At 38.2% G+C, this 25,940-nt stretch overlaps 1 protein-coding gene across 1 annotated transcript in view; it reads left to right on the top strand.

Annotated features, from left to right (window-relative positions):
- The window catches only part of LOC127420217 (complement receptor type 2-like), a 104,491-nt gene that overhangs the window by 2,372 nt on the left and 76,179 nt on the right, over nucleotides 1-25,940 (top strand). Inside the window, exons 3-11 of the mRNA XM_051662270.1 lie at nucleotides 1,196-1,507; nucleotides 10,746-10,881; nucleotides 11,082-11,227; nucleotides 15,224-15,306; nucleotides 18,314-18,428; nucleotides 24,638-24,829; nucleotides 25,186-25,285; nucleotides 25,410-25,489; nucleotides 25,691-25,873. Of these exons, the coding sequence (XP_051518230.1) occupies nucleotides 1,196-1,507; nucleotides 10,746-10,881; nucleotides 11,082-11,227; nucleotides 15,224-15,306; nucleotides 18,314-18,428; nucleotides 24,638-24,829; nucleotides 25,186-25,285; nucleotides 25,410-25,489; nucleotides 25,691-25,873 (1,347 nt within the window). The remainder of the gene's footprint in view (nucleotides 1-1,195; nucleotides 1,508-10,745; nucleotides 10,882-11,081; nucleotides 11,228-15,223; nucleotides 15,307-18,313; nucleotides 18,429-24,637; nucleotides 24,830-25,185; nucleotides 25,286-25,409; nucleotides 25,490-25,690; nucleotides 25,874-25,940) is intronic.

Raw genomic sequence — 25,940 nt, forward strand, 5'->3', positions numbered from 1 at the left:
GCTAGGACAGTTTATTTTGAACAAGAGGGGTGAACGGTTACGAAATTTAACGCGGTAATGCAATACCGAACTGATGCGGACTGATAGAAGCAGACAGCCCGTCTGTGCGCATGATGGTGCAAGGAACCGGACGGCGGGGGTCACAAGAAGATTGCAATGTATGTAAATTTAACTATATTACATATTATTATTAACACATGGGGACTTGTTGCGTGGGCATTGTTTGCCTCCATATTTAGAATTTCTGGAATATTTTTGTTAAATGGTATTTTTGCCCCGAGTACCCATTAATTTCTGAGACTATTGGCATTGTATCTTTCTAAGGTATTTAAAAAGTTTGTTTTAGACATATAGTAGCAAATAAACAAGAAATCCCCACATATACTGTATGTCAAACTACATTGTGTTAATGTTTTACACAGTTAATACATTGCCTACCTTAAAAACAAGTGAAGTTTGATCAGTGGTTAAACGTGTTCAGACAGTTCCCTTGTACCTGAATGAACGGCTCCTTTCCAGAATAAAATGAATATGCAGAAAATCACAGTATTACAGTTCTTGTAGTGACAGGGCAGAAAGTCTTGAAGAAGCTAGAGAAGAGAGGACACCGGTGGCAGTTTATGCAAGCTGCTGTGCTCATGATGCTGTGCCCTGCGGGCTTCTGTCGTGCCGCACACAGCGCATTTTAGTTTATAAACAGATTTAGCACTTATAGCTTGCTGATTTCTTCTTCCCCAAAATTCAAAAGGTACTATTATTTATTTATACTTAAAAAAGTAGAAAAATTTGAAAACACATAAGTTCCTGCAAGAACTGTCTAAAGACTAAAGACTGTCAACAGTTCCTCTACCTGCCCCATTCTAAAGGAAAGGCTTTGAAGCACTTGAAAAACTGAAGTTATTTTAGATATTTGAGGCACTCAAATGAGCTTCAGGAGGAGCTTCAGTGATAAGATGCCTGGGGATCCCCAAATGATGCCTCAAGTATCTTTTCATTTCTACAGGTCCACCAGTCATTGCGTGAAACAAATCAATTCACAATGAGTAGCAATGCCAGAGATCATTGTGACTATACAGTGGCTGTGAACACAAATTTTGTAATAATTATGAAATCCTTATTACAGCTTACACTTTTACATAATCCTAAAAATTAATTTCTGCTAAGACGTAAAATTAACATATCAGTTTAATTTCAGAGGCTGTGATGAAACCAAAGGTATGGCCTCTCAGTTCTCCAGAGATGACATGCTGGGGACAACCAGTTGTGTTTCGCTGTAAGAGTGAGAGAGGAACAGACGTGCAGTACACGTGGTACAGAGTTGGACACCCAAACAACATTGTTTTGGACCATGCAACTGATATTCATTTCCACTGTTCAAAGATCACTGAAGACAGTCAGTTTTTCTGCTCTGCCTCTAATAATATCAGCAGCCAAAACAGCGAATCTGTCTCTCTGCAACTACTTCAACCTGCAGAAAAGGGCTGTGTTTATCTCATTACATCAAAGAGTGAGTGTAACCTTGATTATACAGTGTAGCCCAAGAAAGTATTTGGATACTTTTGGGCACATTTACTCCTTATGAAAATCATTAAAATATTGCAAATCATTTTTTTTATTCACACCTTTACAAAACATTCTGTGTGCATGCAGTTTTTTATCACACTTGCAATTTGATTTATGTTTTCACAAATCTTACTCTATGCATATAAATCTTTCCATTACACCTGTAACTTAATTTACACTTTTGCAAATCTTACTCTATGTATGCAAATCTTTTATGCACGAATTTACCTTCATACCTAACCCCTAAACCTACCCCTGGTCCAAAATATACCTGTACCTCAACCTTAGTAGCAGCAAATGTGAATCTTGTGAGAATTTTGCAGAACAATATGTAGTTACTCAATAAATACACTGTAGTTTATGTATTTTAATGTTAGTATATAGTAGTTAGAGATACTTAATATATATTTTTTCAATTAACATTTTTATAGATTCATAACTTAACACAAAGAAAAAAACACAACATATATGTAATGAATCAATCACTTTTAACATTAAACCTCCACTATAACCCCTCCCCAATTTAGGGGAAGATTTACTACTTTTCCAAAAGTAGTAATCACCTCTCCCAGAGTATCTGCCGCTTTAGGGGGGTGTGTGCTACTCCCAAAAACAGTGCAGAGCAGGTGGCGCAGCTATAAATACCTATAGAATTGAGATCTGGGAATCCCAAAATGTTGAATTAAATTTTCAAAAGATCTCAGTACTCCACTCTCATTACAATCCAGTCTGACCAGCAGAAAGGGGACTTATTAATACATAGTTTAGGGTTCAGCCATATGCTCAAGGCAACATTTAAATAAATGTCCGAATTAAACACTCTGGACACTTTGTCCATACCGAGTGCAAATGCGAGATAACGGGGTGTAACTTAAGTTTGATAGAAGGGCTTTACAGTGGAAAAGTAGGGTCAAGACCTTCCTGTTCAAAACAAAACGAGGGAGGGGCTCTCTCAGGTGGAAGCGACCTATTAGCCAAATGTCTGAGACCGAACGCATAATAATAAAGCAAAATCTTGGGTAGGCCTAGCCCACCTTTGTCAATCAGCCTATGCAGCTTACTGAAATGTAATCTGGGACACTTACCATTCCAAATGAAGGACTTCGCTATGGTATCAAATTGCTTGAAATAAGAGACTGGGATATCTACATGAAGAGATTGTAGCAGGTAGTTAAATTTTGGAATACAATTCATTTTAATAACATTAACCTTCCCAATCATAGATAAATGTAATGAAGCAAGTTCGTGGTACCTGTGACCATATCGCAAATCTGCGGTGGATTATGGAGAAATATCACGAATATCAGAAAAACATCTACATGTGCTTCATCGACTACAACAAGGCATTAGACTGCATAGAATACGATAAGCTATGGAAGGCCCTGCAAGAAATGGGAGTGCCAGCACACTTGATCCAGCTGCTAAGATCCCTTTATACAGACCAAGAAGCAACTGTCTGAACACAACACGGAGACACAGAGTGGTTCAAGATTGGGAAAGGCATGCGACAAGGTTGTATTCTGTCCCCTTTTCTTTTCAATATGTACACAGAAATTATCATGAGGAATTAGATCTGGAAGAATCGGAAATCAGTGTGAAAATTGGCGGCAGAAATATCAACAATCTCTGCTATGCCGATGATACAACATTACTGGCGGAAACGGAAGATGGTCTGAAACATCTCATACTAAGAATCAAAAAGGAAAGCAAAAAGATGGGCCTCCACCTCAACATCAAAAAGACAAAAATCATGACAACATCTGGAAATGGAGCAGTCAAAATAACATCAATAGTGAAGAGATCTAATGCGTCAAGAATTTCTGCTTCCTGGGATCCATGATCGACCTAACTGGAGATTGCAGCCCTAAAATCAAGCGACGAATTGCATTAGGCCATAGTGCGATGCTGAGCATGCACCAAATCTGGAGGAGCAAAGACATCAGCCTCACAATCAAATGCAAACTGGTCCATGCTATTGTGTTCCCCATAACAATGTATGGGTGTGAAAGCTGGACCCTGCAAAAAGCTGACCAAAGAAGGATTAATGCTTTCGAGCTATGGTTGTGGAGAAGACTGTTACGGATAACATGGACAGCAAGGGTCACCAACAAAGAGATTCTGGAGTACATCAAGCCAGAAATGTCACTTGAGGGAAAGATCACCAGACTCCAGCTCACTTACTTTGGCCACATTATGCGATCAGTTTCATTGGAGAAAGCAACGATGCTTGGAATGGTCAGCAGAACAAGAAGACGAGGCCGCCAAAGAATGCGCTGGCTCGACACCATCAAAACGAACACTGGCCTAGGCGTAGAACAACTAAAAGGGAAAGTCCAAGACTGGAATGCGTGGCAAGAGATGGCCCATAGAATCGCCGAGAGTTAGATCCGACTGAATGGATAACATCATCACCAAATCAGAAAAAATTTGCTGGGAATAAAATGCTCAAATACTTAATGCCCTGTTTGGGCCACTGGAAGGCGCTCGGCTGGAAAGCCGTTACTGGGCAGTACTCTGTCAGAGCCAAAGTTTCAGATTTAGACCAATTGACTCTGTATCTCGAGAACTTAGAAAAGGAATTAATAATTCTGTGGAGGCAAGGCATAGATCTAGTGGGGTCGGAGACAAATAATAAAATATCATCTGCATAAAGCGAAAGGTTATGCGCCACACCCCGCACCACCACCCCTGGAAAATTATCTTCCCTTCTGATTGCAGCTGCTAATGGTTATGGGGCAAGACAGAACAATAGTGGGGGAAAAGGGCAACCCTGTCAGGTGCCCCTATCTAGATTAAAATAATCTGAAATGAATCCATTTGTCTGTACCGCCGCTATCGGATGTCTATAAAGTAAATTAATCCATCCAATAAAAGTATTCCCGAACCCATATGTTTCCAAAATCTTAAAAAGATAATCCCATTCTACCATATCAAACGCCTTTTCAGCATCAAGTGAGATGGCAGCGACCAGAGTCTGATCATTTGCCTCTGACCACATGATATTGATGAGACGACTAATGTTGTCAGAAGAACTGTGGCCCCGAATAAACCCCACCTAATCTGTATGTATAAGAGATGTCATAACTTAATCGGTCAGTCAAAATTTTTGACAATATTTTAACATCTAGCTGGATCAGGGAAATTGGATGGTAACTCTTACACTCGCTTGGATCTTTGTCTTTTTTAAGAATCAGACTGATCCAGGCTTATGTCATGGTTGGCGGAAGCTTTCCATTTTTTTAATGATTCTGTATAAATTTCTAACAAAAGTGGAGCCAGTTCTGTAGCATAAGATCAAAAAAACTCAGCAGCAAAGCCATCCGGCCCCAGAGCCTTGCCTGTAGGCAAGGCCTTAATTAACTCGTCAAGGTAATTAACTCCTCCAAGGTTATCTCAGAATCAAGATAATTTTTTTGCTCCATCATCAGCTTAGGTAGTTCTAATGGTTCCACAAAATGTCTAATATCCTCATCAGGAACTATAGAGATCAAGATAGAATTCTTTAAAAGCATTATTAATTCAATGGCTGAGGTAAATATCTTACCACCAGCAGATTTCACTGAGGGAATGGTAGAAAAAGACTCTCTCTGCTTTATATATCTAGCCAAAAGTTTCCCTGCTTTGTCCCCTGACTCAAAGTATGACTGTCTTGCCCTGAATAGCCAAAACTCCACCTTCTGTGACAAAATAGTATTGTATCTGTATTTTAATCAGGTCAATTTTCTAAGGCCATCAGATGATATTCAGTGCTTCAGCACTGACTCTGCACTTTTAATATTCCCTTCCAACTCCACGAGTTCTCGTGCTTTGGATTTTTTGATGAATGAGGCATACTGTAAGAACCGCCTTAAGTGCCTCCCAAGCCATGCCCACAGAGGATACTGAGGACCAGTTGGTCTCCATATAAACACAGATTTCAGCCTTTAACATTTGTTGGAAATCAGGATTTTGCAAAAGGGATACATTAAAGCGGCAACTATATGATTTCTTTTTCTCCATATGTGGCAACACCTCTAAACTCACCAGGGCATGATCTGAGACTAAGATGTTTCCAACTGAGCAATCCACAACAGATGAAATGAGGGACTTAGATAAAGTGTTGCTCTAGGGGGCTTACACACTTTTGCTTCACTATGATCAAGGACTGAGTCCATCAAAAGATTAAAGTCTCCTCCCAATATTATATCGTGAGGGGTGCCAGCGGCTTGCAACATCCCTTCAAGACCTATAAAAAAGCCCTGATCATCAGCGTTAGGTGCGTAAATATTAGCCAAAATCAACCTTTGCCCCTGAATTTCTGTTGAAACAATAATGACTCTTCCTAATTTATCCTTAATCTGTTTGAGACATTTGAATTGTAGATGTTTACTTATCAATGTAATGACTCCCCTGCTCTTACTTGAGCCAGCACTAAAGAAAACATTTCACCCCACCCCATATCTTCCCAAATTTTTCAGCTTCCTGTGGGGAAAGATGTGTTTCTTGAAGAAACAGAATATAAAATTTCTTACGTTTAAGAAAAGAAATAATCTTCCTTCTTTTTATGGGGTGTCCCAACCCATTCACATTCCACGTGGAGAGAGATAGTCAACTCATACTAACATTTGACATTTTGACATATTAGAAAAAATAGATTGTGTGTCAAAAATAAAATTATAAAGACCACATTCGAACATTAGTGCAACAGTCAAACCCAGAACAAAAATACCCAGAAAAAATAAAAACTTGTGCATGAACCTCGCGCACGACAGCGCCAACCGGCGTCCATCCCTCTAAACTCAAAAAGTCCATGTACGCCTACAAGAGTCCCCACGACAACTTTGCTGTCAGATTGCTCAAGTCCGGTGCTTCTGTATAAATTTTGTGAGACAGAATTACATAATAGAAAATAATCTATAAAACAAACTCCAGCCAATAGGCAGAATAAACACAAAGAACATGTAGATTCATTCACAAAACTGTCTCGAAGCTGTGTTCCACCACAAAACAAATTCCAGCTGCTAGCGGAACCAGCAAAAAAAAAATAATTATAATAAAGCCATTCAGTTTCCTCAGACAGTCAAATGAATGTTCAATGAACCGGCTGTTTCATGAGTTTAGGAGATGACGTAATCGTTCCATTGTCCTTCAAAAAATACTCCACAAAACAAAATCCAGCCAATAGGAGGCATAAACACAAAGAACGAGCAGATTCATCCACAACTGTCCTGAAGAAGTGTTATTCCACAAAACAAACTCCAGCTGCTAGGCGGAACCAGCACAAAAAGAAACAAAAAAGGCGTGAATCGATCACGTTTCTCTCTTGTTGAATTCGCAAAGTCTGGGAACAAGAAAATGTTGTGATTCTTCCAAGAAAGCTTTCCTTTGATCCTCGCCTCGTGTAACACAAGATCTTTATCGGATGATCTCAGAAATTTGGCCAGAATTGATCGGGGCCTGTCTCCCTCAGCGGATCTCTGAGCCGGGACTCTGTGAGCTCGCTTGATTTCCAGCTTGTGGCCTGTTATGTCGAGCAGACTTGGGAAGAGCTCGTCTAGGAATTTTACCATATTTCAGCCTTCCTCATGCTCAGGAATTCCAACAATTCGGACGTTATTTCGCCTACTACAGTTCTCCAAATCCTCCAGTTTTTCAAAAACTTGTTCCAAATCTATCTTGGTCGCTAGCGGATTAGCAGCTAATTCCCTCTCTGATGACTCCAGATAATCAATCCGTCTCTCGACTTCCGACAATCTTGTAACCAACTCAGAGAATTTAGTTTCCATCACAGTAATCGATCGACGTATTACAGCAAGATCCTCTAAGTCGGCAACAACTTTCGTCAGCATCAGAGACATGTTGGACAGTTGACGCTGGATTTCTCCCTCCACACTGCCCAAACCGAGTCCCTTGTCTCAGTGCTAGCTCAGTGGTAAAGATGCTGGCTACCACCCCTGGAGTTTGTTAGTTCGCTAGTTCGAATCCCAGGGCATGCTGAGTGACTACAGCCAGGTCTCCTAAGCAACCAAAATTGGCCCGGTTGCTAGGGAGGGTAGAGTCACATGGGGTAACCTCCTCGTGGTCGCTATAATGTGGTTCGTTCTCGGTGGGGCGTGTGGTGAGTTGAGTGTAGATGCTGCGATGGATGATGTGAAGCCTCAACACGCGCTATTTCTCCGTGGCAACGTGCTCAACAAGCCACGTGATAAGATGTGCGGGTTGACGGTTTCAGATGCGGAGGCAGCTGGGATTCGTCCTCCACCACCTGGATTGAGGTGAATCACTACGTGACCACAAGGACTTAAAAGCGCATTGGGAATTGGGCATTCCAAATTGGGTGAAAAAGGGGAAAAATCCACACACACACACACAAAAAAAATAAAAATAAATAATATATATATATATATATATATATATATATATATATATATTAATTTAATCAATTTTGGAATAAGGCTGTAACATAACAAAATGTGGAAAAAGTGAAGCGCTGTGAATACTTTCCAGATGCACTGTATATATATATATACAGTGCATCTGGAAAGTATTCACAGCGCTTCACTTTTTCCACATTTTGTTATGTTACAGCCTTATTCCAAAATTGATTAAATTCATTATTTTCCTCAAAATTCTACAAACAATACCCCATAATGACAACATGAAAGAAGTTTGTTTGAAATCTTTGCAAATTTATTAAAAATAAAAAACGAAAAAATTCACATGTACATAAGTATACACAGCCTTTGCCATGACATTCAAAATTGAACTCAGGTGCATTCTGTTTCCATTGATCATCCTTGAGATGTTTCTACAACTTGACTGGAGTCCACCTGTGGTAAATTCAGTTGATTGGACATGATTTGGAAAGGCACACACCTGTCTAGATAAGGTCCCACAGTTAACAGTGCATGTCAGAGCACAAACCAAGCCATGAAGTCCAAGGAATTGTCTGTAGACCTCTGAGACAGGATTGTATCGAGGCACAGATCTGGGGAAGGGTACAGAAAAATTTCTTCAGCATTGAAGGTCCCAATGAGCACAGTGGCCTCCATCATCCGTAAATGGAAGAAGTTTGGAATTACCAGGACTCTTCCTAGAACTGGTCGCCCAGCCAAACTGAGCAATCTGGGGAGAAGGGCTTTAGTCAGGGAGGTGACCAAGAACCCGATGGTCACTCTGACAGAGCTCCAGCATTTCTCTGTGGAGAGAGGAGAACCTTCCAGAAGATCTCTGCAGCACTCCACCAATCAGGCCTATATGGTAGAGTGGCCAGACGGAAGCCACTCCTCAGTAAAAGGCACATGACAGCCCACCTGGAGTTTGCCAAAAGGCACCTGAAGGACTCTCAGACCATGAGAAACAAAGATTGAACTCTTTGGCCTGAATGGCAAGTGTCATGTCTGGAGGAAACCAGGCACCACTCATCACCTGGCCAATACCATCCCTACAGTGAAGCATGGTGGTGGCAGCATCATGCTATGGGGATGTTTTTCAGTGGCAGGAACTGGGAGACTAGTCAGGATCGAGGGAAAGATGAATGCAGCAATGTACAGAGACATCCTTGATGAAAACCTGCTCCAGAGCACTCTGGACCTCAGACATGGCGAAGGTTCATCTTCCAACAGGACAATGACCCTAAGCACACAGCCAAGATAACAAAGGAGTGGCTCCAGGACAACTCTGTGAATGTCCTTGAGTGGCCCAGCCAGAGCCCAGACTTGAACCCGATTGAACATCTCTGGAGAGATCTGAAAATGGCTGTGCACCGACGCTCCCCATCCAACCTGATGGAGCTTGAGAGGTCCTGCAAAGAAGAATGGGAGAAACTGCCCAAAAATAGGTGTGCCAAGCTTGTAGCATCATACTCAAAAAGACTTGAGGCTGTAATTGGTGCCAAAGGTGCTTCAACAAAGTATTGAGCAAAGGCTGTGAATACTTATGTATTTTTCATTTTTTCATTTTTTTTTTTTAATAAATTTGCAAAGATTTCAAACAAACTTATTTCACATTGTCATTATGGGGTATTGTTTGTAGAATTTTGAGGAAAATAATCTCTTCAGAGCCTGAGGATTTTGACTTCTTTGCCATGTTGACTTCAAAGAATAGATATGAAGCAGGATGTGTCGAATCTCACCAGTTTATGACATAAAAATATTTAAAAACTAGCAAAGTGCCCAGAGCTAACCATTTACACGTCTACTCCTAGCATGACGTCACGTGACTCAGAGACACTTAATATAAATTGGGATCCAAGCATTTACTGTCATAATGCATTACAGTTATCAATAATATAAATTTTTTATCGAATTAATTACATATGCGATTAATTAATTAAGTTAATAGCAATAATAAAATATATATATAAATATTTGCAGAGAAAAGCCCTCAAATAAGAATAATTCAATATATAATAATAAATTATAATTAAATATAAATAATTCTATATATATATATATATATATATATATATATATATATATATATTTATACACGTATAATAATTCAGATCATTAAAATGCATTACATTAGGCAATACAAAAAGTGGCTTTAGAAGGCAATGTATTGTTTATTTCCTTATTATTATTATTATTATTATTATAAGGGCTTTTCTAAGTGTCAATGTACACATATATCAGATGGACGCTATTATAGTGTTTATTTTGGTTGTGTCATAAACACAGCATTTTTAGGGCGCTGTCAAGTTAAACTTACTTTAAAACTTAGAAAAACAAGTCTTGAGATCCCTGCATTCAGAGTTGTGCTCCGTACAGCTGTGTTTGCACAAAAGAATGCATTCTCATCTTGTGCTGTCGCAAGCCTGAGTGTGGTTTGTTGTCTGTACAGCTGGAGTTTCACTTACTGCCCCATGCTGAAAACAGGTGATACTTCAAGCTTCAAATGCTCCAGTGGTTAATGATGTAATTATCCCTTATTACGGTCCAGGGACTTGATTAATTGCATTAATTTTTTACGTTATTTTCTAAATAAATAAGCGCACTGAATTTACACATTAAATCAACAACCCTAATTACAATATATAACAATTTATAACTAGCTTACTGGGCACTTACTGACAATAAACATCCAATAAAGCATGATAACATGTATGCAATGATGATGCTAAGAATGCATCATTATTGCTATAATTGTTACATTTAAATAGACTTTGCAGTCTAACAAGAAAATCTTTCTTTCTTGATCAGCTCTCACAAGCTATGACTGCATTAGAAGCACAACTCCTCCCTCGACAACCATCAAAACAACTGAGAAATTCTGGAGCTCTGCTAGACATCAGACATTGTATATTAATCAGACCTGGAAAGAAAGCTATTTTCCATGGTAAGAATATTTTGTGTTAAACATGGTAAAACTATAAATCATCCAAATAGCAAACAATGACAGAATTTTCATTTTTGAGAGAGCTATTACTTTAATCCATTATTTCCCTGTGCAAAAATGCTTATGCCTAATAAGAAAATATTTGTGTGCTTCTGACGATGCTGTAACATTTTTTTAATCTCTTTTATGGTCATTTTTAGGTCATGGTCTTGGTTGCCACTGTGGTATGAGTGTCTTCGTTGGCTCCTCTCCTCAACTATGGTCACCATTTCATGTGTAGTGTACATATACACAAAGTCAAACCCCAGAAGAGTCAGGACTCAAGCCAAACACCACAAAGAAATCTGACTCAGACTGATAATCAAGGCTTCATTACAAGTGTCTCTGTATATTGCACGCATGTACATACTCTCTATCCCTATTACTTAATGAAGTTGGCAGGGCCGTACAGGGCATATGGGGGCCCTAAGTAGAACTGTAAGAACTGTAATCTTTAGCAAATAAACTTGAGTTCTCTCTGTCTAACACAATATTTTTTTTCTCTGAACATGCTATTTGCTCAGGTGGTTGTTTGGGTTTTCTTTTATCAACATGCACTGTAAGGTCTGCTTTTGGCCATGACACATAGAAGCGTATTTTTAACAAGGTAAACTTTAGCCACATCTGGCACTGGCACACAGCTATCTTAGGACATTAGTTTAAATAAATCCAAACATAGATAGGTTAAGTCACTAGTTAAATAAACTCTTGGCTTTCCTGTTTCAGATACACATTATGAGTCAGGTCACTAGTTGTTTAAGCCATTCGACCAAGCTGATCAAGGCACGCATAGAGATTTAATACATTTGCGTTATGACATTTGACTAAGCTGGCTAGATACATTTGGCTAGCATACACCCTGTACACAAGCAGAGTACAAGTCTTGCAGGTAGATCTGCATTGTTGGGGGATTGTGATTTGTGTCATGCATTTGTGCAGCCATCCTGCTTTTATGAGGTATGTAGGCTATGCAGTGCATGACTGATGCAGCATGTCTTGTTTGTCTAATTGTGAAGCAGTATCACAGTATGTCTGTGTATGTTCTATCAGTATCAAGTCTTCGTACTTGCTCTGCAGCAGTAGCAGCAGCAGTGTAGCAGATCTAATCCACCAAGACCAAAATCCAATACGTCATACCCACATTAACATGCTAAATCATTCTGAGAGTTGTCATGACTGAACTTGGTTCATTGCACAGGAACAAACTGACTATAAGACCAGTGGCGCCTAAAGCTGTATGACTACACACTGTACGTACCATGAGCGCTCCTCTGACTGACATGAGAAACATTTTCTCTCAGAATATTTCAGCAGTAATAACATGTCTCTCATATTTCTGTTGGCTGTTTAAAATCATAACTAGCGATACCCTATTCACAAATGAATCATTCTTTTCAGTCGGTTCTTTTAATTGAATTAGATAAACGGGCTTGCAAAATTGAGTCGTTATTCAGTCCAGTTAGTTCGGACAGCTCTCACTGAATCATTAGGAGCAGTTTCTACTCAGTAAAACAGCACTGTGATACGTAAGAACAAACAGTGCTGTGTGAAGTGAAAATTGAACTACAATCAACTGAAACAAAAGGCTGTCTTTTAGAGTGGTAACTTTGAGAAGCTTCAATAAATGCTGTGTTATGAATGTGAATAAGTGGCCGTTCACATTAAATGCATCCGCCCGTGCTGTTTTTCCAATTGCTTTCCACGTATACATTCGCTAGATGTATGTCTTTGACCACTACGCCACGTTTTGCTGTGTTTTGAGCATTACTCACAGGAGCGCTGCATTTATACATGGAGTTTTAACATCACTGTACCATGGTACTGACAAAGCAGTCTACTTTTGTAAAAGGTCATTTTGATCAACCTAATCTTGTGCTGTGTAATGTGAAAAAGTGTAGAGATGTTTTTAGACCATGGTTACATTAATGCTATACTACAAGAAAATGTAAAAACCAAGCCCCAAAAGTTACTAACACTGAATGCTTAAGTGGTATTTTAGAGCCTATAGACCAATCCTTTGGCAACATCACCGCTTACGTCACACACGGGAAGTGGTGTCAAAAAATGTGCGCAAACAGTAAACTTTTATCGGATTCCATTGTTGAAAAATGATTTTGAGGGCTCTCGTAGACAGCTGTGACTTCAAGCCATCAACAGAGCGGACTGGACTGAGGAGATCATTTCAGCTCGGCATTGTAGCAAACATTTATAGCGAACATTATCACAGGTTTTTATTAACTTATATCATTATAATAATTCTAACTAAGAATATTATAACATCTTCCAGTGGGAGGTTGTTATTCCCTTGACCGTCAGGACTGAGTAAATGGTTCCAGCACCTGGAAAAGCACAACAAAATTGTTTGAAGAAATAATTTTGTTGCCTGGGCGGACTCTTATGTTCTCGTCAAGTGACCAATGAGCTTCTTCTTTTACTGAAGAACTGACAAGAGGTCATGCTGATCTGAACATTTTCATCAGCGATTGCACTTAGCTGCTTATCATCAAAAAAATACAGATCCATTGTGATTTTGATACCAAGCATTTTTCCTGGGGTTCTCCTCCACTTAAATGTGTTTTTATGGAAAGTCATTTCTTTATTCACTGAAAGCTGCATATGGACATGCATTCTTTCGCAAGCCTCGAGGGAATAAATTCACAGTCACACACATCCACAGGGTAAAGTTACTCCATGAATCACATCCTAAATCACTATTACAATTGTTTACATTCACACGGTACTCCTGTTATTTAGGCAAGCTTTACCTCACAGGAAATCAGAGAGAGAGAGTCAGGGAAAGTCATTAAGTCTGCACTTGTGATATATCCACCACAGAAGACAGTAAGCAAGTATGACACTCTCAGCCAAAATCGAGTTTTGTTTTTTTTAAAGAAAATCTGCTTAAACACCAGCATCCAGGCCAATTTAGCTAATTTCACAGGCAGTTTATCAATTTTATAGTCACATCTCAACAAAAAAATCTATTCCACCCATATCAAACATATAATTTGGGAATGTGTATCACATGCTATCCTTTTTTTTCACTAACTTAATTACCAATAAACCTAAGGGCAGCTAATCCACCTTTACTCTTTTGGTTATATAAAATGTCCTTTTTTTCCAAGTAATCTATTTCAAGTAGTCTATTCCTCCATATAAAATTAACATTTTGTCTAATTCCTTGAATACATTAGATGGCACAAGTAATGCTAAAGACACATAAAGTGATCTTTATGTTCTTCTGCTTTAGATAATAAGACCCTACCATTCAGGGATAAATCTCTTTGAAACCAAATATTATATCTTATTTTAACTTAGTAAAGTATAGGTTCAAAATCGAGCACATTACGTTCATTGTCATCTTTGTGAATAATTATGTTACTGTATGTTTAATGGGGATACCATTTAATTCTCTATAATCACATACTGTAAGGGAAAACCGCACAGTTTTGTTTATATTCTGTAGAATTGGATGGCTACTGGTAGCTATCCACTATTGTGTTGTTGCCAGTTGATAACTCACTACAGGGTATCCCGTTAGATATAATTCAGAAGGCAGCCTTCAAAGTCTGGGAATAACCCATTTATTGTTTTTGCCACACACAGTAGTCAGTTCGCTGTCTTACAAGATTCAGGCAAAATATGTAGGGAGTGATTCGATGAGCATTATGTAGCTTGATGAGTAGTATTTGTGGTTTCTACAACATAGAGAAATTGAACAACATGTTAGCATACATAATAATAAAGCATAACATCAAATAATTAAAGCAATAAAGTTATACATGAACACTGTTACTGGTTAATGAAGGCACAACATTGTGGAAGCTTCATTAGCGCTCTCATCTGAAATCTGACACCTCGTTAGAGATGAGCGCATCTCTGTCTGAGCCGTGAGTGTATGCACGAGTTGTTTATCACTTTGTGCCTGTAAGAATATATGGAAAACATTAGAGGTGTAACGGTTCTCGGTTAAAAAATAAATAAAATCTAACCATAGGGTTCGCCACCCATGTTTCGGGAAGCATTGGCACCGCGGTCGGTTCACCTCACGTTTAATGACGCATCTGGAGCACGAGTTTTGGTCAAGAAAACAAAGCGTCAAACAGACAGGCGCAGTTACAACCTCCGCACCTGAATGGATCTGTAAATTGATACGCTCCACCTGTGTTTCACTTGGGTCAACTTGATGGCATCACTGTTCTGCAAGCGTTGTGTGTATTCGAAAATGGCAAGTGGACAAAATGAAACGCTGATAGAGAATCCCCTTGCGTTTCTCCTTTCTGTGTACATTTTCTTTTTTCAGTCAATTACAACAGCGATGGTAAAAAGACGTTTGCAAAACAGGCACTGTTTGCAGACATCGCTCCACACAAGTGCTGTATGCTGGTAATACTGCGCATGCGCGTACTGTACAATAATGCGCGTGATGGTTTACTTAAAACGTGCACGCAAGTTCTTCCTGTTTCCTTGCGCGCCTGTAATCTATCACAAGAGTCAATAATGCTCTTTGATTAATGGCATTAAGATGCCGTTATAGTAATACATTGATACATGATTAATCATTTACGCCGAGGGAAAGAGCCGCAGGTGAGCCGAAACTGCACACACTCCCTTCCATTTTTAAGCAGGCACTCAGTGCTAATTCGGACATGAAACAATAATTAAAGCGCTCGGGGTGTTCGTGATGTACAGCTTCCAAATACCGAATATATGTTGAGATGAGTTTGAAGTGTACTTTATGTTTATGTATGTAGCATATTAGTGCAGGTATTAAGTTAAAATGTTGATTTAGTGTTTAGAGAATTTATTTTTTTAGTTAAGGACCCTGACAAAAATTTACCATGGTTTTACTATAGTAATATTGTAGTAACCATGACTGCTATCACCATGGTTTGAGCAGCCATGGTTTTATATCAGTAATACCAACTGGATACAAACAATTGACAAAGGACTGGACACAAGGAGAGCTTATATAGGGAGAGGTAATTGGGATAGCAGGTGCAGGATGATCAGCTAATTGGAGTAATGATCGTTGCCATGGCAACTGGAGCTGGCAAACTCAACGTGGCACCTGCAAGACACAAGAGGGCGTAAGAGACAAGGCAAACACAGGAAAAACACTCAGACGAGACAAACAGATAGTCAGGCCAGACTGTGACAAGTACCTCTAGCTTTATCTTCATATATCATGTCTAATTGTAATTGCAAGAAGGCCGATTGTTTATCTTCTTTATTTGTTAAATTCTGCTAACTGGACAATTTAATTATTTCTTTGATTATTTTCTTTTACTCTCCTTATTTTGGCTAATTATTTTCCCATAGTTATAGCTATGCTCCTTTTTTCAAATTTCATTTATTACCAATTATGTCCAAACTTATTCAGCATGCATGCAAAAGTTAGCTCATCCATAAAATTAAAATGCTGTCATCATACACACACCCATGTTGTTGTGAAACTTCGAAATTTTTATTCTGTGAAACACAAAAGGAGATAAGGCAGAATATTAGGGACAGACATTTCCAGTCACCATTTTCTTTCATTGCATCTTTCTTATCTGTTTAAGTGAGTGGTTGACTGAAATTTATTATTGCAATATCTTCTTTTGTGTTTCACAAAAGAATAGCATACATGTTTGGAAAATACGGAGCCCCTTAAGAGGACAGAGAGGGAGGATTTTCATTTTTGGGTGAACTATCCCTTTAAGTTAAGCAAACCCTAAGTGACAATATGCTTACAATTATATCTAAAGGTTTTCTTGAAGGGATAGTTCACCCAAAAATGAAAATTCTCTCATCTTTTACTCACCCTCATGCCATCCCAGATGTGTATGACTTTCTGTCTTCTACTAAACACAAATGAAGATTTTTAGAAGAATATTTCATCTCTATAGGTTCTCACAATGCAAGTGTGAATTGTATCAAAATTGTGAAGATCCAAAAAGCACATAAAGGCAGTCCATTTCTTCAGAAGCGATATGATACGTGTGAGTGAGAAACAGATCAATATTTAAGTCCTTTTTTACTGTCAATATCCACTTTCACTTTCACTTTCTACTTCTTTTGTTTTTGGCAATTCACATTCTTCATGCATATCGCCACCTACTGGGCAGGGAGGACAATTTATAGAAGAAAAAAAAATACTTAAATATTGATCTGTTTCTCACCCACACCTATCATATCGCTTCTGAAGATATGGATTAAACCACCGGTGTCACATGGATTACTTTTTGCTGCCTTTGTGTGCTTTTGGAGCTTCGAAATTTTGGTACACATTCACTTGCATTGTATGGACCTACAGAGCTGAGATAATCTTATAAAAATGTTTGTGTTCTACAGAAGAAAGTAAGTCATACATAATTTTTGGGTATACTATCCCTTTAACTCAAGTGTATTTGGCACCTAGAGAACATGTTTTGTCACACACATTGAACTTGTTGCATTTGCTTACCATAAATATCCCAGTGTGGAGTGTGTATGTGACCGTGACGTGTGATTGACTGGATTGGACGCATTGAAGTCGGAAATGGGACATTTCTTTATGTAAATGACGCAATCGGTGGCAACACCCCAGTGAAGGGTTGTATTGTCGGAAGTTTAGCTAGGTTTGATCTCCATCTCCACCCTTCCTAGGAAGTCAGCTGACGTTTCCTGGCCTTATATGCCTCAGGCTGAGTCATTCACTGGATAGTGGCAAACCGCTTCACCAAAGGTAAGGCTTGTAACTGGGAAGCTAATGTTAATTTTCTTTAGTGCCGTTCACACCGAATGTGTTTTTCGTCGGCGCTTTTTCCATTTTTATTTTTAATAAACATGCGCTAGACGGGCGTCTCTGGTCGTTACGCATCGTCTCGCTACTTTTTTCAAGTTAAAAAGGACTTCCCCGGCACAGACTGTCTGCTATAATCTAGTATGTATATTTGTGGTTGTTGTATTGTGTGTACTGGTCAGGCCAGTGTCTGTGTATCGATCGTTAATGGGAAATTATTCTTCAAAACGAACTGACTTGAAAGGAAAGTGTCCGTCACGCTCTTCTGAAACACTGCGCAGGCAGATCGTCTTTATGTTTTAGTCGCTCACTTAACGGACTGCCTTATTGGACAGTGCAATAAAACTAGCTTGGTAATGAACCAAACTTCTTTTTGGCATTATATCAAAACTGTTAGATGTTTATGTTGTCGAATATTGTGCGGCCTGTTTGATAGTTAAGAGCCCGATTTGGTTCTTGTGCTAGCTGCTAAGAGGCTAACAGGAAATGTTCGCGTGAATTTCTGATTTGTTTGTTTTTGTTATAGTGAATATTAGTGTTTTATTATTACTATAAATTCATTACCTTACAATGTGATTTCTGTATTGTCTTTTTTATATAGGCCTACTAAACGCTGAAACTAAGTAACCTGGGCTTTGTTTGAAGCTAATATTCCTCGACATAGACAAGATGGGGTGTAAAGTGCTGTGTCTCAGTGTTGTTGCCTTCATCATCTGTGTTATGAAGGGTGAACATGTCAGAGGTGAGCTCTCTCTCTCTCTCTCTCATTGGTTTAAAATGACTGTTTATTAGTGCAATCTCTTTGATATGAAATTAATTGGTCAACGTTTGTGTGATGCCTGTAGTCTGTAAACAGGTTTGGGAGGGTTACTTTTGAAATGCATTCCACAACAGATTACAGAATACATGCTGTAAAATGTAATTTGTAATGTATTTCGTTAGATTACTCAAGGTCAGTAACATATGACTAGAAAGAATCAAGTGTAAAAAAAAAATGTAACTTAAAAAAAATGTCATCAATTAGAACAATAGTATGGTTTGTTAATAAGTAATCGATAATTACAGATGCAATGGGTGCTTCTCAATTCTTAAATTGTGCATTCTCATAGCCTCGCTCCTCTGTCCTCGAGCCTGTGACCTGGCTGGAACCCAATCAAAGTTCACCATCATATCAATTCTCTAATTGCAATGTGAGGATCAAGGACGGAGGAAGCAAGCAGAGAATGCTTGAGCGAGGACGCACTTACTTAACATAGCCTAAATGTTCTAAAATACATAAACACAAAGTATAACCCAAACCTAACCCCTAACCAAACTCTAGTTATATTTAAACAGTAGGCTATATGCACATTATCTGGAGTCCTCCACATGCATTTTGCGGTATTTATATTAACGATTAATTGATCGTTTATTTCCACGACAGTAGAGTATGAAAATGTCTGAAAATTGACATCCCTAAACAATATTGATTAGGGCTGTGTTCAAAATATCGATACGACAATTCATTGTTCTCCTTGCCAATGCACGTATCGATGCAGCTGTGTCCATTTTTATACATTATATTGTAAAGACAGTCCTCATGAGACATATATATATATATATATATAAGGAGATGGAAGGCAGAGATGCAGCAATATCATTTACATGTTAGCATAAACATATTTTCTCATATGGGTTTTGTTAAGACATTTGAAACAAATAAATCACATGTCCTCACAGCTAGTTCAGGAGTTTTTGCTTAAATTACTTCAGCATTTAATGTCGGTGGCCAAACAGCTTTCTGTGCCTTAGCACCACCAATTGCGATGGTTTTGGTAATAGCAGCAGATCCTAACATGTGATCCAAAGCTCATTCAATTGGTCAGGGCATTTCACCAGCAGGCAAGAAAAAAATGTACCCTCGCTTTGTTGGCAAGCTAATGTTCGTTCCTTGTGTGAAAGGCTCCATAGAAATATTATTATTGTTAGGGGTCCAAGCACCGAAGGTGCAGGAACCCTATTGTATTCATATTGATTTTCTGTTTCTGATTATTTATTCTTTTTCTGCCTTAAAAGTGTCTGGGCGTCAGAGACCATAAGTCGCAGAGACACCAATGGTCAGAAATCCCCCCCATTTCTCAGGCAACCACACACACACCCGTCAGACACTAGGTGGCGCTATAATAAGCACCTTTGCATTTGTGGCCATAACTCTGGAACTGTAAGGGCTAGGATCAAAATTATTTTTCCTCTGAATCCTTGGTCTACAAAATCCTCTGAAGGTCTACAAAACGTATATCTCCGATTTAATTTCCGTCTATAAAATTTTGTCTATAAAAAGTCTTAACTCCAAGGCCGTATGTCCGATTCGTACGACATTTGGTATGCATCATCATGGAACCTCCTGACAAAAAGTTATTTAAATAATTTTATTTCGTCAAATCTTTACGAAGATATAAGCCAACGAACTGATCAGGTGTCGTCCATGTAATAGAAATTGACCTATATCTACCAAACTAAAAGTCCAAACGTAGCGAAACTTGATACACAGACAACATGACATTCTGAGGCTGCACGCCAAGTCACGTCAAATTCCGCCTATAGGGGGCGCTACAACTGAATTTTCATAGTTCCGCAGCAGTTTGATCAATGATGTTGAAAATTTGTTTGCATCTTCTATGGCCCATAGGCTAACATATCACTCATATATCATTTGGAAAAATCAACAAACATGGCTGCCAGCAGCCAATAAAATTTCAGTAGCTAATAACATCAAATCTGAATGGTCAGCCATTAAGAACCTTGAGATATTCATACAGTGTCAATGAGGCTATGTACCAAGTTTTGTGAGAATCGGCCACAAGGTGGCGCTATAACAAAAACATTTACGTTTTTGCTAATTACTCCGCATCCGAGCACATTAAAATCAAAATGCTTTTTACCTCAATCCTTGTGTCAAGTCCTACAAAATATTTATTTCATTTTATAAAATGTTTCTGCCATTCTAATTTACTGAAAACCCTACTTTTTCGAACTCCTCCTAGGACGTTAATCATATCTTCACCAAACTTGGCCCAGGTCTGCACTAGACCACCGGGGGGGTCCAACCCCTTGATTGGAACTAAACTTGGTATGCCTATTTGTCTCTTGGCCCAAGAGGTCTGTGCAAAATTTGACACAAATTGGCCACCTGGAGGCGCTTTTGCATTTTACATGCATGTAAATTGTTGTATATACCGCTGTGTTTAACTTTTACTAAAACAGTTATAACTTTTGAATGGATTGAGATATCACCAAATTTGATACACTTATCTATGGGGTCATTCTGAGATACACACAAAAAGTGGCACACCTCTGCCTCTTGTTGGCACTATAATAATATAAAAATTGAAAAATGTTCGAACTATGGAACTGCTGGTCCGATTGACTTTTGCATGCAGTTTCTTTGTCGAAGGTGACATCAAGGTCTATGAGGACAGTTGCATATCTTGAAAAATATAGCCACCATTAACACATGAACTTTTAGCAGCCATTTGAACTAGTTCTAGGCCATTTGCCTGATCGGAACCCATCCAGTGCAGAGATATTCAGCAGAGTCCCTATATGAAAAGTTATCAAAAGAATTTTACTATTTTGATTTATCATAAAATGGTATGCCAAAACGTACGTAATGGCCATGCCCACTTTTACTAAAATGGTTATAACTTTTGAACAGATTGACATCTATCATTTTGCTTCAAAAGATATGGATTCAACCACTGGAGTCGTATGGATTAATTTTATGTTGCCTTTATGTGCTTTTTATGGGTTCAAAATTTTGCTATTCAATTTAACAAATTTAGTTAAGGCAGGATCTATTCTGTCAAAATTATTTTTTCTTGTGATTCCTTGCATCATGGCGATTCTTGAAATATCAAACGTTTTCGGCTCCACCCCTTTGTTTTTCCGCTAGTTTGGATTGTTTGAAAAAAATTCTAAACAAACTCATCCTAGGCCGTTTGCCCGATCGGAACCAAACCAGTGCAGAAAGACTCGGCAGAGTCCCATTATGAAAAGTTATCAAAGAAATTTTGAAATTCTGATTTATCGTCAAATAGTATGCCAAAACTTTCATAGTGGGCGTGTCCATTTTACTAAAATGGTTATAACTTTTGAACGGATTGAGATTATCACCGAATTTGGTACACGTATGTATGGGCTCATTGAGAGGACATAAAAAATATTGCACACATTTGTCTCTTGGTGGCGCTATAATAATGAAACTAAAAATGACTCTAACTATGGAACCGTTTGTCCGATCGACTTGAAATTTTGCATGCACTGTCTTTGTCCAAGGTGCCATCAAGGTCTATGAGCACAGTCGCATATCTTAAAACATCAACCAATCAGTTTTTATATAGGGTTAAATAAGGCCGATCGGAACTAAACTTGGTATGCCTTTTTGTCTCTTGGTCCAAGAGGTCTGTGCAAAATTTGACAAAAATTAGCCACCTGGAGGCGCTTTTGCATTTTACATTCATGTAAATTGTTGTATATACCGCTGTGTTTAAAAAAGAAACTCATTATTCAGACCATGCTGTAAATCTCCTCATTCTAAACAACTTTGCCTTAAGCACCATTGGTTTGAAACAAAATGTTCAATAAATACTTGAGATTATTTTAAAAGATGACTTTTTCTAACTAGTCGTAGGCCGTTCACCCGATTGGAACCAAACCAGTGCAGAAACATTCTCTGGAGTTCCAAAATGAAAAGTAATCAAAGGAATTGTAAAATTATAATTTATCATCAAATGGTATGCCAAAACGTTCATAATGGGTGTGGCCACTTTTACTAAAATGGTTATAACTCTTGAACAGATTGAGATATTATCACCAAATTTGGTACACTTATGTATGATGTCATTCTGAGGCGCACCTCTGCCTCTTGGTGGCGCTATAATGGTTAAAAACAAAATTGGCTCTAACTATGGAACCGTTGGTCCGATTGACTTGAAATTTTGCATGCAGTTTATTCGTCCAAGGTGTCATCAAGGTCTATGAGAACAGTCGCATATTTTGAAAAACATGGCTGCCATCGATCAGTCAGCTTTCAGCAGCTTTTATATAGTCAATTTGTATAATTTGGCATCCACTAGATCATTTCTGTCAATTCTGATTATTTTGGTTATTTCTTCACATGTGCTTGGACACTGATGATTGCTGCTTACGGCTATATTTTTACTATTGGTTTTTATTCAAAATGCTAATTGCTGAAAAATTGCATCAAAAAATGTTTACCTTTAGATAACAGGTCTCTTGTTGGATGACCTTTATGGGTCTCTTTTTTTTTTCTTCCTGCATGCTTATATACAACACTTGCATTTGTTTTAGTATTGAGAAATCTGGTTTACAAGATTTACAAGAAACTCCATTGCCTCTAAAAAACACTTATGAAAAAGGTAAAAACTGTTAATAAACTTTCTGTAATTTACTGATGTGCAAGGGCTGAGTAAATAGATGTTTACTTTTCTAGTGACCGACTACTGCGTGTTGTTTTTTTTTTTTTGTGGAGAAAGTAAAAATGCACACTTAAACTAGGTTACACTATGTAACTTTTGGCCTCCAGCGGTTAAAAAATAAAACTGCATGTGTCTGCGGAAGGACAGTTATTTTGGTTTTGGTTCGGCTCTGCTCCTCTGAGCAGATGAATGTGGTTTGAGGCACCGCTGTACATATGAATACAAGACATCTTATCAGAGCGAATGGACATAATGAAAGAAAGAAAAAGACTGATATCTGAAAACATGTCATCTGAGCAGATAAGTGCCATATCCTATTTTGTTGTTTTGACTTATTGGAAACATTGATGTTTTGAAATCAGCAACATTACAAAAGTAAAGCAAATTTTGTTAACATTAGACATAATTATTGTTAGTCTATGAGGTCAAACGTTGTAAAATTTTTAGAACTGCAGGATATTCTGGCCAAATAGACCACGGTAGTAACTAATTTATAGATTGTCATTGTTACCAACCAGTGTTCAACATCATTTCAAGACTCACATATCCTTGGCAAGCCTAGGACTAAAGGATTTATTTATATAAATGATTGCTGTTACAAAGAAAAATACACACTTGTGCTACAAGTGAAAGTTCTGCACTGATTACAGTATAATTATTGTTTTTCTCACACACACACACACACACATAGTGTGTGTGTGTGTGTGTGTGTGTGAGAATACACAACTATACATAAACCATATCAATAAAATATCTTACCTGCTGAGTCACTTTTAAATCCTTTCAGATCTCGGAGTTGTCGCCACATCTGAAAAGCCAAGCCGATGCTGATTCGGGTTTTATTACGGACTCTGTCGCTTTCCCTTTTTGCTTGTAGACTCTGCTCTGTTCAGGGTTTCTTTGTTTTTACAAAGTGATTCCCTGGAGGTTTGCCGTTTTGAATGATCCATGGTCAATTTTTCTAGTTCGTTATGACAAACTTTCAGCTTCAGCTACTCCCACACCACACACGCGCTACAGTAGACGGATCTTATTTTCTGTGTACGGATATGACGTCAACATGCACGGGCGAATGACATATGTATGCAATTTCCTGTGAAATCCGTCCCGACAGCTCTCAAATATAAATCATTATTATAGGTTTATCAAAGTGTATTTGGGTAAAGTAAATGCATGGTTTGGAAGATGGATTTTGTTGCACTCTCTCATTATTAACATTTTGTTTTTTTTAACAAAAAAGTTACATAGTGTGGCTTTAAACATTCTAACTGTACAAGCTAGATTTCTATATTTTTCTTAAAAGTAGTTTGTAGAAAAAACCTTGAATCTTTGTCCTGATTATTGCATCACACTAATTTGTTACCAGATAATAAAGATAGATGAGTTGTGGTAATAATGTTTGTAAAAGTACAGGACCTGGTACTAGAGTACAACATCAGATTACTGTAAACATATGATTTGTTTTTCTCCACAGCACAATGTACACAGCCTCGTTTTGGAGAGAATGTCATCTTATCAGACCAATTTATCTTGACCAATAGTTTCTCTGATGGATCCACTGTAACATTTGTGTGCGTACCTGGATATAAGCCAGTTGACTCGAAAGCATCCAGATCAGTGACCTGTTCAGGAAACCGGTGGACAGATCTGGCCCTCAATTGCACAAGTAACTACTGTTATTACATCTTTGAAATTTTGTTTTACATTGCAGTACCCTACTTGTGTAAATTCTTCTAAATTGCCTTTGAACAAGATTTGTTTTCATAAACTATCTAAATAGTTTTAAAGTACACACACTAAAATGGCTGAATATCATAGTTGTTTTATCATTGGAAGCATCACAGTTATTTCCTCAAATGTCTTGATATGCCTTAAATTAAGCAACCTTGTGTCTGAGAAAGATGCTATATAAAAACATATTGATTATTGAAAAGACTGAAGATTATTTTCCATTACATTTGTTTGTTCACAAATGATTGCAACCAAATCAAAACCATTTAATAGTTCTTTAAAACATTACAGGAAAATCCTGTGGAAGCCTTGCAGATTTCTCTCATGGGAGATATGAAATACCTAATGGAATTTTATTTGGCGACACAGTTACAGCAGTTTGTGACAAAGGGTAAGTGAAATGATTAGTTAATGGTCAGTTTCTTTGTGCCGTTTAAGTGTGTTTTGAACCATCTGAAATTTAGATTTTTTTTACTGTGTTGAATATTTGGAAATAATAGAATAAATTCTTTCAGATATATGTTAAGTGGGCGTGAAAGTCAAAGAACGTGTCGAGCTGAGGGAGTCTGGGATGGCAGAGATCCTGTCTGTGAAGGTTTGTCATTTCTTGTCGTAGAATAAAAAAATAACACTGAAGAGCACAAATGCATTCATAGCCATTCCTGATTGGTACGTATAAGGAACTTATATTTTGCTTTGAAAAAGTGCTCTTCGCTGAGCACAGTGAGTTGCACCTAGTAATAAATGCTGGAAACGTAGTATTTACTAGGACATTGTCTTGTTTGTTTCTCTTCAGCGGTGAAATGTCCACCACCTCCAGTAGTAGAAAATGGGCAGCTTGAAGATGTGCCTTTGGAAAGTTATGAATATTTACAAGCTGTCACCTACAAATGTAACAGTGGATTTACTCTTGTTGGAAATGCAGAACTTCATTGTTCTGAAGATGGAACTTTTCAACCAGCGCCACCAAAATGTTTTGGTAAGTTGGTTGACATGCCAGTTGAGAGAGAAACATATATATATATATACGGTGCCATTCGAGTCCA

Source organism: Myxocyprinus asiaticus, chromosome 29 (genome assembly GCF_019703515.2).
Source record: "Myxocyprinus asiaticus isolate MX2 ecotype Aquarium Trade chromosome 29, UBuf_Myxa_2, whole genome shotgun sequence".
Taxonomy (NCBI): domain Eukaryota; kingdom Metazoa; phylum Chordata; class Actinopteri; order Cypriniformes; family Catostomidae; genus Myxocyprinus; species Myxocyprinus asiaticus.